General features: G+C 43.9%; 1 protein-coding gene across 1 annotated transcript in view; it reads left to right on the top strand.

Annotated features, from left to right (window-relative positions):
• Positions 1-13,997, top strand: part of GIGYF2 (GRB10 interacting GYF protein 2) — a 159,450-nt gene that overhangs the window by 87,847 nt on the left and 57,606 nt on the right. Inside the window, 1 exon segment of the mRNA XM_030575383.1 lies at positions 7,680-7,859. Coding sequence (XP_030431243.1) covers positions 7,680-7,859 — 180 coding nt within the window.

Genomic DNA, 13,997 nt, shown 5'->3' with positions numbered 1-13,997 from the left:
TTTTTATTTCTATATTTGCTCTGATGCATTAACTTCAGTGCCAGCAAATGTTAGTGAATTTAGTGAAAAACATAGGACTTTGAAAGAGATCCAGGAATCTTGCCAGGAAGATGAGTCAGAAACTGCACCTGAGGATGCCTGAATGCTAGGGCTTAGGAGACAGGAGGTGGGAAGAGGAGGAGCTAAGGCTGGGCATCTAGAGAGGCAGCATTCCTTAGTCTTTAGAATTGGAATCTGGAAAACTGAATTTTGTGTCTGACTGATGTACTGTATGACATTAGGCAAGTTACGTTATTATTAAGGCTGTGTTTTAACCATGGGCATTTTTAGTAAAAGTCATGTACAGGTCAGGTGCTGTAAACAGAAATTCATGCCCTGTGACCTGTCCATGACTAAATCTTGGGCGCTGAGGGGTGTGTGTGTGTGTGTGTGTGCGCGCGCGCGCACACACAGTCTGGGGCGCTGCAGGTGCTGGAGAAGAGGGGCCAGCTGGCGGCACGTGTGCTGGGACCGGTGCGGGGTCTGGGCGGTGACACGCTTTGGCTCGAGACTGCCTCAGCAGCGGCTGCTCGAGCTGCTCAGGTAGCCCTGGAGCCAGCCACACCAGCCGCTGCAGAAGTCATGGAGTTTCTGGAAAGTCATGGAATTGGTGACTTCCATGACAGACTCGCAGCCTTAATTATTATGTATGTATGTTTGTAGTCCAATAGTGTTACATTGTGATAAATGCTGTCCAGTTTTCTCTAGCTGTAAAATGTGCCTACAAATTACTGATCTCTGTAAAGTTTTTTGAGGTCCTCTGAAAGCTATAATAAGTGCAAAGTGTTATCATAGTATTTAGCAACTTCCCTTGGTGAGGAAACAAAAGAGCAGGGGAAGGGAGAGAGAAACATAGTACTGGATAGTCACCCCCCCCCCCCGGTTAACCATAGGCAATAATGTTGCTGTTAATGATTCCATTCCTCTTGGAAAAGAGTTGAAGTTATTTGCTGTTCTGATAGAAGATCCTCTATATAAACAAGTTATCGAAGTGCTGAATTCCAGATTTCCAGTCTTGTTCTTTGAGGTTAGTCATTTTGCTATTCCAAATTGCACAGCTGTAGACTTTGTTGGCTGGATGCCTATTTGCTCTCTCTGAAGTTTTTCATAAACACCGTTGCTGGCTTTGTGTCAAACATGAACACAGGTGCCCTTTTGCTGCTCCTTCTCCTCAGGAAGTCCAGTCAATTAGTCCAAGGCAAGGCCATAGTTTACATTTTATTCTTTTCATCTTAGAAAAGCCATGGTGAAAACCTGATTGCTATACTAAGTAATTTCAACCCAGTAAGATGGGGTCTGGGAACTGTATGTAAATTCAGTTTACTAATATTGTGGAAAATTTGAACTTTATCGAAACTATATGTACATTTTTGTGTTGGATCCACATTACTCCACACTTCAGTAACTTCACTGTTGTCTCTCTTCTGAGACTTTTTCCTGATCTTTGATTGGTTGGACTTTCAAAATGGAGCAGCGTCTCTTAGTAGAAATAGATAGGGTTAAGGGTCATTTTTTGCTAAATCCTTAATACTTATCAGCGTCCTTAGTCCTTGTAGTCTGTTATTGCCTTTTGACTGGCTTGTTTGTGTTGTCCTGGTACATGGAGACTTAACCAAGGTTGTGGTGTGTTCTCTTTACTGTTTAATTGAGGAGTGTGGCACTAAAGCAGTCACATAATGTAACCATCTAGACCTGCTTTTACAGATGCTTGGAAAGATACCAATACCAGAATTCACTCCTGAACACACTTTCCTCATCCCTAAAACATGTGTACTGCACTAGAAATTCAAGACTGTAAAATCATCATCTTCTTTCTTCAAGGTCATTCAAGTGTCATTCTGTCCCTGTAAGCAGCCCTAAAACATACACCAGATCATACCTTGTCAACTCTCTTAGGTGTTGTGTGTTTTGAGCAGCGTTAGAAATAAATTTTTGATTTTTTGTAAATTAAATGGAGAACTTATCACTGATATTATGTCAGTATTTGAAAACAAAATCATTGCCTTTCTTAAAGCAATGGGCAGGAAAACTGTAATTTCTTTGACTATAGTTTTAATCAAGAGGGGGCTAAAACCACTAGAATGATAAATATGGATACATATATGCAAATATTTTCAAAATCTATTATGAACGTAACAGAACATATAGCCCATTAGTACCAATTAGAAATGTTGCAGTTAAGAGCAGTCCTCAAAACATTACACTCCAGGCTCATTAGCAGATATTGCAGATGGTATTGGAAGACAGGGTTGGGCTGCATTTGCTGCGTGACCATTGTCTTTCCTTTTCTGGCATTTTTCTGTGACCAGGGCAAAGCGATTTTCCTCAAAAGTCGATGTTCCCTCTCTGACCAAGTCTTTGCCAGTTATCCCTATCTTGGGCTGCCGTCTCTCAGTGTGCGATGTCAATCTCTTGATGTTTATCTTGAGGGTGTCTTTAACGCATTTCTTTTGGCCTCCTCATTTCCTTTTTCCTTTGGTGAGTTGGGCAAACAGCAGTTGTTTTGGTAAGCATACATCAGGCATGCGCACAGTGTCCTCTCCACCTCAGCTGGTGCTGAATAATCAGAGCCTCAACATTGGAGATATTGGTCTCTGTGAGGACACTGACATTAGTGCGATGATTCTTCCACTTTATGTTGAGGATCTTCTGAAGAAAGTTTTTTGTGCTGGCATTCCAGGTTTTTCAGATATTTTCTGTAGATCTCCCACATCTCACAACCGTAGAGGAGAGTTGGGATTACCACCGCTTTACAAACTGAAAGTTTAGTATGTGTTCCGATGATGATGTGATTGTTGAGCACTCGGTGAGACAGTCTGCCAAAGGCAAGGCTGGCACAGCGAATTCTGTGCTGAATCTTGATGTCTTTCTGCCTTCTGTGGTAGGCCAAGATAGACAAAGTATTCTACATTTTCCAGTTCTTCTTTGCTGATACGGATCTTTCTTGCTGGGTCTGATTGACTGACTGGGGACTGTCTGGTGGAGAACTTTTGTTTTGCCGATATTCAGAGTTAGCCTGAGGCTTCTTTAAGCTTCAGAGAAGCAATTGAGGGCTGTTTGAAGATCCTCCTTTGAGTGTGCAACTACGGCACAGTCATCTGCATACTGGAGTTTGGTTATTGTTGCCGATATTACTTTAGTTCTGAAACAGAGACAAGAAAAGTTGAAGAGATTGCTGTCAATCCGATATTGGATGCCAATGCCCTGTGGTAGACTGTCTTGGGTTAGTGTTTTCATAGCTGCTAAGAAAATGGAGAAAAGAGAGGGTGCCAGTACACAACCTTGTTTTACTCCAGTTTGGATGAAAAAGGGCTCAGAAGTAGATCTGCTGCACAAGATGCAGGCAACCATCTGCTCATGGAGGAGGAGTCTTTTATAATGGTGATAAATTTGCTTGGACAGCTAAACTTTGACATGGTTTTCCACAGAGCCTCCCGTTTGACAGAGTTGAAGGCTTTGGTCAGATTGATAAAGGCTATATACAGCTCCTGGTGGTGGTGTTGACCTTTTTTCTGGATCTGGCTAGCTGCAAAATTGTGTTGGTTGTGCCTCGTGATGGTCAGAAGCTGTACTGGGACTCTGGAATACTTGCGCTGCAAGAGGAAGCAGGTGATTCAGAAAGATTCCACCAAGAATCTTCTCAGCGCTGGACAGGAAGGCAATGCCTTGATAGTTGCCACAGTCAGCTCTGTTTCCCTTTTTGAAAATGACGACAATGTTAGCCTTACGTAAGTCGGCAGGAATTTATTTAGTGCACCAGATTTTGAGGAGCAGCAAGTGAAGCTTGTTAGGCAGTATTTCTCCTCCCACTTTCAATACTTCAGCTGGTATGCCATCAGGACCTGGGGCTTTATTGTTCATTTGTTTAATTGCTTTGCAGACCTCTTCAGGTGTTGGTGGGTTGGCAAGAGTTTCCCAGTGTGGATGCTGAGGGATGGAGTCTATGGTGTTGTCAGTCACAGTCGATTCTCTGTTTAGATGCTTTTGGTAGTGTTCCTTCCAGCACTCTTTGATGGATTAATTATCTTTAAGAAGGGTAGTACCATCTTTGGCTCTCAGAGGTGTGAGGCCACATGAGCTTGGTCTGTACAGGGTCTTTGTCTCACAAAAAAACCTCTGCATATCATGTCTGTCAGCGAATGTTTGGATTTCTTTTGCTTTGTCCTCCCACCATTTATTTTTGATTTCTTGGATCCTCCTTTGAACTTCAGCTATGAACTGATGGGGAAAGCTCTGCTTCTGACTGGGTAGTGGTTGTTTTTGCCAGTTGCAGAAAAGCTTTTCTCTTCTGATCCAAAAGGGATGTTGTCTCAGTGTTGTTGTCAAACCAGTCCTGATGGCAGCGCGTAGCAAGGCCAATGGATTCCTTGCAAACCTCATGGATGATCTGTTTTAGGGCTTCCCAGTCTTCTTAGACATTTGTGTTGTCATTTCCAGGTGTACATATGGCTAGTTTTTCACTGAGGAGTGTTTGAAAGTTCTCTTCTTACACTGAGGATTGAAGTCTTTGGATGCTGTATTGCCGTCTGTGAGATTTGTGTTGCTTTCTGTGTTTTGGTGCAATCCTGATGGACATGACTGACTTCACCTGGTGGTGGTCAGTCCAGCAATCATCTGCTCCTCTCGTGACACAGGTGATTTGGACATCTCCTAGATCCTGTGTTCTTACAATGACATAGTCTAGGAGGTCCCACTGTTTTAAGCAGGGGTGTTGCCAAATTGTTTTGTACTTGTTGCTTTGTCTGAAGATGGTGTTTGTGATCACAAGGTCGTGCTCTGCACATTTGCTGAGTAGAAGGATGCCATTGGAATTGGTCTTGCCCACTCCTTCCTTCTCAGTGGTGCTATTCCATACATTAGAATCTCGGCCAACTCTTGCATTAAAGTCCACAAAGAGGATTATCTTACCTGTTTTTGGAAAGGATGACAAAAATTTTTTAAGGTCAGTGCAGAAGGAATCCTTCTGTTCTTTGGTGTCAAGAGTTGGTGCATATGTGTTGATGATCATGGCAAATGACTTAACCAATTGGATGCGGAGGGTCATAAGGCGCTTGTTGATGCCAATGAAGAGCTCAGTCAGGCAGTTGACTAGAAGATTTTTGATTGCAAAGCCAACACCATGTATTGGCCTGTCGCTTGATGGTTTTCCTTTCCAGAAGAAAGTGTAACCACCGCCCTCTTCCCTCAAGTGGCCTTCATCTGTACATCTTGTTCCACTGAGAGCAGCAATATCGATGTTGTACCTTGAGAATTCTTGGGCAACAGTTGCTGTTTTGCATTTGGGTCTTTCACTTTTTGATTAGTCTAGTCAGGCAAGGATATTCCAAGTTGCAAAAAACATTTTTTGTTTTTCAACCGCATTGGGAATGATCCCTCTGGACACATTTATCCAGTCAGGTATGGTGGGATAGCCTATATTTGGGGCAGCTTTCCTAGCTCCTTCCTTGTATGGGATGAGCCGAGGGGTTCCTAAAAGGGCCTGCTCAGTCATGACTGTTGTTGCTTAAAATAACCCCCATCCCAGTCCAGGGGCACATACCTGAGTTGCTACCTTGATGTGATGGAGAAGCTTGCATAGACTTAAGACCCTAAGAACGATGCTGCCTGGAGTCATGTACTCCTGGTAGGGTCACCCATGATGGTAAGGTTGAAGGCAAGGTACTAGACAAAGTGCAGCACAACCTAGTATAAGACGTCAATGCCAGAAAAGGCAGATTAAGCGGGATCACCTCTCAACAGCTGTGAAGGTGGACAAAGGCTTCAATGGAGGAGAACCCCCTGGTCGTCTTGGACCTCCTTGCCACCAGACACATGGGCCTCTTCTGCTAAGATTTATGTGGCTACTGGTGTGCATCAGCTCCCCCACATTAAACTACTCATGTGCAAGCTTCTTTCACAGGAAGAACTTTTTTCCTACCCCTACCCATAAAAGTCCTGTGGCGTTGGGTGACTGGCAATGGGGATAGGTGAAGTGATCACCAGAAGTCCTTAGAGACAGATCCACATGCAGATGGTGACGGCAAGATGGGTTACCTATGAAAATCATGACTTAGTATAGAACTCTGCCCTTTGCCCTATCATTGCATCCAGATATTCATGATATTCTTGTTAGTAATGACTACCAGGCTGAGGAATCTGTAAACACCTATACATATTCATAAGTGATACTGTTTTTAGAGTATCATCTTAGGATATCTTGTAGGAGGTGACCTAAAGGCCTTTTCTGTTCTTCAGAAACATCAGGTGGGGTCATGTTTCCAGGTTCATTATGGTAAGAAAAAATAGCAAAATAAAATACAAACTTCACCAAATACTAGCTCTCCTAAAATATTTGACATGATGATTTCATACAGGGATCTTGGATGTACATGGAAAAATGAACCTACCTTTTTCACACCATTAAAATTTGATACTTTTTTATAAATATCAAAACACATCCAGGTTAGCATGTGCTAACAATAGTAGGAAGTTAGTGTTTCACATCGATATGTCTCGTAAGAATTCTGAAGTTAACAGGACAAAACAGAATACAAGAAATGATGCAGAACAGTGCTTAGACTAGACATCCTCAAACTGGTTGGAGGAGTGTTGTGCTCAAGACTGTAAATTACTAGAAGCACATAGATACTCAGTCTTGAATTGAAATGACCCAGCGCTGTACCTGAAAGCTGCAAGTCTGTCTGAATATTTGAACCACTACATAAACATTGGGGTAATCCTGCACCAAATGCCCATGTGGATACCTTTGTGTAAAACTTTACACCAACTATTTTTGGATATATTGGTATTCGCTAAGTATCTGTGTTTCCTATTCTCCTGTGCATTTTAAATGTTTCCCTAGTTCAGATTAAGGATGATTGGTCCCAGATCTACCAACATTTTATACCCTCTTTGCCAATTTCTTAAACTTGAATACAGTTACTCCTCTCCTCATTGCTTCACCCACAGCTGTCAATCTCATTTTCAAATCCCATTCATCCAAGAGCCAGATAGGGTAATGGAGGTACAGCAGTATTTTTTTGTTCAGCCCATAAGTCTACAATGACACTCTCAAATTCACCAATACTATATATTTGCACCAAAAAGATTATAGATAAATGATTCTAATAAAAGGTGGTTTTATAGCCCCCCCCGAAAAGATTTTGTGTACATACTGTGCAACTAACAATTAATCGTTTTAATTTATATTAAAAATAAATGTTTACAGTGCTTTCCTTCTCTTGCTTATCTTCATTCCAGTTTTTTCTCTAGCATGTAATGTCTTTTCATTGTTAATCCAATCTCTCCTCTCCCTCCACACGCTTTTCACTGTGTTCTCGTTTTTGCCCTTATTGTCCATATCCCCTGCTTAACCTCTACTTCTCATCTTTGCCTTTCTCCCAGTTTCTTCCTCTTCCCTTTTCCCTTGTTCGTTCCTTCACTGCTCCTTGCTCTCCCCCATGAATTTCCATTCCTCTTGGTCTCTAAATGCATTGCTCCCATTGATCTATCCAAGCTTCACTTCTCAAATGCTGCTGAAGACTCTTGGGACTAGATGTTTGTTTTCTGTGATGGCTCCAGATACAAGTTACAAGCTATATGTGTTTCTACTGTCCTCAGATTGGACTGCATGTTCATTTATATGCTTGTTTTCTTTGCAGTGAGACCAAATTTTGAGGAAGGTGGGACAACAACAACAGGGAGGAAACACGAGTTTATTCGCTCTGAGAGCGAGAACTGGCGCATCTTCAGGGAGGAGCAAAATGGGGAAGATGATGATGGAGGCTGGAGACTGGCTGGGCCACGGAGGGATGGTGAGAGGTGGCGTCCTCATAGTCCAGGTGAGAGGAGATCTGGAAAGGGAGACGAGCAAAATAGTTGAAGGAAAAGGACAGTGAGTGATCAGGGACTGGAGGGCAAAAGCTTTATGGAAAAAGTAGATAGAGAGGTTCATGCTTTTTTGTTCACTAAACAAAATTTAAGTTTGTGCTATGGAATTTTAGATGGCCACAGTTCCCAAGTGTGTATTTTAAAAAAAATTACACACATGCATATGTCCTCCAACGAGTGAGCTTCATTGAAGAAGGAAACCAGATTTATTCTTTGAGAGTGTGTCATTGTGGATCCTACTGTAAGTGTATATGCACCTCATACACGCAAGATCAGAATCTTTTGAATAGCATTGTCTGAGGTCATGCATACAGCCTATGCCTCCTTTTGCTCCCATGTGAGGGTATAAAAGTTGGATCAGCCTTGACTCTCCCTTAGTTCCCTCCTACTGCCTGAGGCAATGAGATGGAACCGGGCATGTGTCAGACCAGCTACGCTTCCTGGAGCTTCAAACTTAATTCCGCATTAGTTGTGTTTTGTGACGATCGATTCCTTCTTCACTTCTTTGTTTGCTTTTTCTATTGATTTTAATGTTCTTGGAAAATAAAGCGGGGGGGGGGAGGGGGAAGAGACAGCAAGACTTCCTGTATACTCCATTGCATAGTAGGGCAAGGTGCTTTGCCCCAGCCACCGCAGCAGACTCCAAGCCTTCCAGATTTAAGCTCTCTCTAACCTGTGAGGGACTGATCCATTCATTGATGGTCATAATCCAATGCTTTTCCTGTTTGTGGGAAGAGTTGCATCCATAAGTATGTGATGTGTAAATCATTCATGTTGAGGACTTGTAAGTCAAGAGAAGAATGTCTCAAACTTCACTTGCTGGAGCAATCAATGTGTGTTACCTCCGATGTGAAGGAGCTTCCAACTCTAAGGTATGCAGGAGGGGTCATTCTGAGTGCTCATTGAAGCAGACATTACACTCAAGGTGGGGAGAAGAATGTAGGAAAGAGAACCTCCTTATGACACCAGTGCATCAATACAATTGACTCCAGCAATCACTTGGTGCCAAAGTTGATGCTAGCACCTGAATGTATGGGTGAAACTGAAAGAGAAGGCTAAGCTGAGACCAGACATGGCTCAAAAATAGGAAAGAAGAAACATCACTTCTCTAAGGATAAAAACAAGTCCTTCACCAAAGAGCAGTGTCGGGAGGACAGACATTGCTGACATCGGTGTTTGCAAAAGCTCTGGCACTGACACAGAATTCAGAACCAAGATACTCCCACATGAAATCTGAGGGATCCCCCTTAAGGACAACATCAGCAAGAATGTAGCACCAGGCACTGAAACCAGAGCAAAGACCTCATTCTTCAGTACTACCATTTGAGGAATGACATTACTTGTTAGCATCTCCGATCTGTGCTTTTTCTCTGGCTTTGAGCAGAGAGGCCTCCCTGCTACCATTCACAAGTTACTTCGGAGTTGGCCCAGGACAACCTTACCACAGGGCACTGACCTTACACAAGCATTAATGGCAACTGGTTGACGAGAACATGACCCATTCAGCATGCCACCATGGTCATACTGGCCCTATTGCCAATAGACTCTTTTTAGTCACTGCAGACAGCCCAAAATGCCAGAACTTTTGCTGTAAAAAAGGCTTGACTTCAGGATCACTACTCAATACCTTCCTTCTGCAGTAGAACAGGGGCTTGCTGTAGGCCTTCCCACTGATTCCCTGGATTCCCAGGGTGACTTCCAAAATTAAGAGACAAAGCCATAGTCATTCTGGTGGTTCTGTACAGACAAAAGGAGATCTGGCTCACAAAGCTATTGTAGTTGTTCATCCAGCTTCCAGGCGATAGAATCACAGCCATCTACTCCATTGAGACCTGAAATCGCTGCACCTGACTTCGTGGCTGTTCACTGTCTAAGCACAAAGGACAGACTGTTCCCTATAGTTTCAAAAGTCCTATTTCAAACCAAGAAAACATCTATCAGAAGAACAAATCATTTCAAGTCAAAGAGATTCTCGATATGGGCTGTCCAAAATGATCTACGCTCAGCCCAGGCCTTTATACTTAAGATCATTGATTACCCAACACATCTCAAGCAGGCAGGTCTCTGGCTCAGTTCTGTCAAAGTCCACCTTGCAGCAACTTCAGCTTATCACCTGCCTGTTAAGTCATGTGGGGACTTCTCTCACCTCATTGTAGTGAAGTTGCCAAAAGAGTTACTTCATACATATCCAGAGAACCCACTCCTGACTGGGATGTCAGTGTATTTTTGCTGACACTCCTTTGAGCCTCTAAGTACTCCCTGTACCCACCACACTCTGAAAACAGTCTTTCTAGTGGCTATCACTTTGGTCAAAACAGCAAGTGAGCATCACGTGCTCATGGGTGACGCTCCCTGTACAACATTCCATAGGGACAATGTGGTGCTGAGACCTCCTCTGAGATATGGCCCATAAGTAGTTTCAGAATTTCTCCTGAATCATCGGAATTGCATATTGACTTCCCAAAACTATATTTGGCATTGGGAGAAAAATTACACATACTATATGTATCCAGTTGTCACCACTGGATCCCATAGCCCACCCTCCATCTCTGCTGTTGGGTGTCTTTAGCTACCACCGGCTTTTAACTGAGAGGATCGTGATTGCTTTGCCCATTAATGCCCTCACACAAGAGCTTGAGGAGTAACATGAACTGTGTGACCCCAGTGAATGCTGCTATTTTAAAAAAAAAAATCCAGTCTTGTGCGCATGAAACACACGCGCACCTCCAGTGACCTACACGTTGTTGAGAGCATCTCAAAGAACAAGTTACTGCAGGATAAGGAGCCGTTCTTGCAATTACTACAAATTCTTCTCCCTTCTCCTTTACCCATTCCCTTCAAACTGCTATCTCTTTGTTTTAATAGTTAGTTTAACCCTCAGGTTTATTACTAACATATTATCAGATGTTTTCTGTTACGTGGGTGGGGGAGAAAGAGTTAGTTTGTTATGGAGAATGATTCATCCTGTCCTTTCCTCAGACATACTGCTGCTTTGTTGCACAGTTCAATTGTAATTAAAACTGCTAAAACAGCGCCTCATGACAGTCAGATGTGAGGTGTTACCCAGGTTAGGCTTGCACTGTAGGTGCACTTTTATCTAGTACCAACAAGTTACTCTTATAAAGAACAACATACAGACCTTATGAAGTTAGAAGTTCAGACGTTCATGTGTATGACAGGAAGTTCCGTAGTACACAAACTCCATAGAAACATTCTGGAAGTTCCCTGTAGTTCACTTATAAGAAATCTTATTGCCTGTTTGAATTTTGATCTGTTGTAGATTGCTGGCCAAATTAATTACAGGTTTATCTAGTCATAAATACTAGATAGGTATAAAATCTATCATTCTTAGCCCACGTCCACACTACAGGGTAAAATCGATGTTATTAAAATCGATTTTATAAAGCAGGCTTTATAAAATCGATTTTGCGCGTCCACACTAGGGCTACTTACATCGATGTTGAGTGTCCATGTTCCCTGGCGTCCATCTTTTCCCTGAGTGTTGCACTCTGGGTACCTATCCCACAGTTCCTGCACGGGTCCCTGGCCTTTGGAATTATGGGTTACTACCCCAGTGCATGATGGGGCCAAAATCCCCGTCGTGGGTGGTTTTGGGTACAGCCTCACCCCCTCCCTTCCTGTCAGCGGAACACAGTCACTTCACGCGGTTTTTACTGGCTGCAGTGAAAAAACGCCATTTTGCAGCAAGCATGGATCCAGGAGTGCTCTTATCCTTGATCGCGAATGCTGTAAATAGTTCACGCATTCTCATGCTATCCATGCTGAACCATGAGTCAGAAATGCAAGACGGAATGCTTGACTGTGGGGACAACAGTGATGAGGACTTGGAGAACGAGTTTTCCGACACCCCGGGCCCCTGCACTTTGGAGCTCCTGACGGTTATGGGGGAGGTTCTACCCGTTCTGCGCTGCTTTTGGGCACGAGAAACAAGCACGGACTGGTGGGACCGCATAGTCCTGCAGGTGTGGGACGATTCGCAGTGGCTGCGGAACTTTCGCATGCTTAAGAGCACTTTCTTTGAACTTTGTGACTCGCTTTCTCCTGTCCTGAAACGGCATAATACCAGGATGAGACCAGCCCTCACAGTGGAAAAGCGAGTGGCAATAGCCATCTGGAAGCTTGCAACGCCAGACAGCTACCGGTCAGTCGGTAATCAATTTGGAGTGGGAAAATCTACTGTGGGGGCTGCTGTGCTGGAAGTATCCAAAGCAATCATTAAGCTGCTGCTTCGAAAGGTTGTGACTCTGGGAAACGTGCAGGCCATTGTGGATGGCTTTGCTGCAATGGGATTCCCTAACTGTGGGGGGAACATAGATGGAACCCATATCCCTATCTTGGCACCGGAGCACCAGGGCGACCAGTACATAAACCGCAAGGGGTACTTTTCAATGGTGCTGCAAGCCCTGGTGGATCACAAGGGACGTTTCACCAACATCCACGTGGGATGGCCAGGAAGGGTTCATGACGCACGTGTGTTCAGAAGCACTACACTGTTTAAACGGCTGCAGCAAGGGACCTACTTCCCTGACCAGAGAATAACAGTTGGAGATGTTGAAATGCCTATAGTTATCCTTGGGGACCCAGCCTACCCCTTGATGCCCTGGCTAATGAAGCCATACACAGGCAGCCTTGACAGTGCTCAGGAGTTGTTTAATTACAGGCTGAGCAAGTGCAGAATGGTGGTAGAATGTGCATTTGGCAGATTGAAGGGAAGATGGCGAATGCTTCTTACTCGCTCAGATCTTAGCCAAACCAATATCCCCTTTGTCATTGCTGCTTGTTGTGTGCTCCACAATCTCTGAGAGTAAGGGGGAGACCTTTATAGCGGGGTGGGAGGCTGAGGCAAACCACCTGGCCGCTGATTATGCGCAGCCAGACACCAGGGCAATTAGAAGATCACACCAGGATGCTGTGCGCATCAGAGAAGCCCTGAAAAGTAGCTTCCTCATGGGCCAGGGTCAGTTTGAATGCTGAGTTTCTTTTCCATTGATTACCACCCTCCCCATGTATTCAGTCCTGCTGCTGCAAGCTGCATTCCCTGCACCCTTCCACAACTGCTTGCTTACGGTAATTAAAATAGCCGTCTGTGTCTGTGGAAAACATTGAATTCTTTATTAAAAGACAGTCACTGTAAGCAGCACACCCTCCCTCTTGCATTTAGAAGCCTGCAAATAGAATTACAGTAATAGGGTTTTTTGGGGAGGAGAATAGTAAATGGCTAGGGTTAGGGAGGGATGTAGGAAGGAAAGACAAAGTCAGTTAAGGAAGCCCAGAAGTGGCTTCATGGACCAGGGAACGGTGTGATTGGTATGTTTATTTCCCTGTTATTACCTACCTCCCCATGTCTTGACTCTGGCTGCTGCAAACGAGCTTCCCTGCACCCTTCCTTAACTGCTTGCTTATTGAAAATAAAGTTACTGGTATTTGTTAAAGAAATTGAGTTCTTTATTAAAAATCAGACCCTTTCAGCAATCAATCATCATGCTTGCTGTTACAATCCTGTGCATGACATTTCATAACTCGGGGTTCTCCGGGGAAGGGAGTGAGGGAGGTTTGGAGGAAGGGGGAGGGAGGTTGGTAAGAAGAAGGCGCATCAGAGAAGACATAACAAGATTTATCATGGACCATGGTACGGTATGACTGCTTTGTTTATTTTCCCTGTATTACCCACCTTCCCATGTGTTTACTCCTGATGCTGCAAACTAGCTTCCCTGAAGCTTTGCAAAGCTGCATGCTTTATTTCTTTAACAACCCACCCTCACACTGCCTTTGCATAGCATGTCCTGAGAGTAAAGTAAGTAAATGGTGCCAAGGGAGAGGTTTGGGAGGAGTACAGGAGGGAAGAAACATAACATTAAGGGGTTTTCAATGTAATGACAGCCTTCTGGTTGGACTGTCCACAGGGGTGTAGTTGGCTGGTGCAGATAGCCTTCCCCCACGCGTTCTTACACGCCTGGTTCTGGAAGGTGTGGGACAGGGTGAGTACTGGGGGAGGTTATACATGGGCTGCAGAGGCAACCTGAGACCACGCAGCTCTTCCAGCATATCGCGGAGTATGTCGGTCTGAT

This window comes from Gopherus evgoodei, chromosome 9, assembly GCF_007399415.2.
Source record: "Gopherus evgoodei ecotype Sinaloan lineage chromosome 9, rGopEvg1_v1.p, whole genome shotgun sequence".
Classification (NCBI taxonomy): domain Eukaryota; kingdom Metazoa; phylum Chordata; order Testudines; family Testudinidae; genus Gopherus; species Gopherus evgoodei.
Note: the sequence above shows the minus strand (reverse complement) of the source record. Positions and strands in the feature narration are given on the sequence as shown.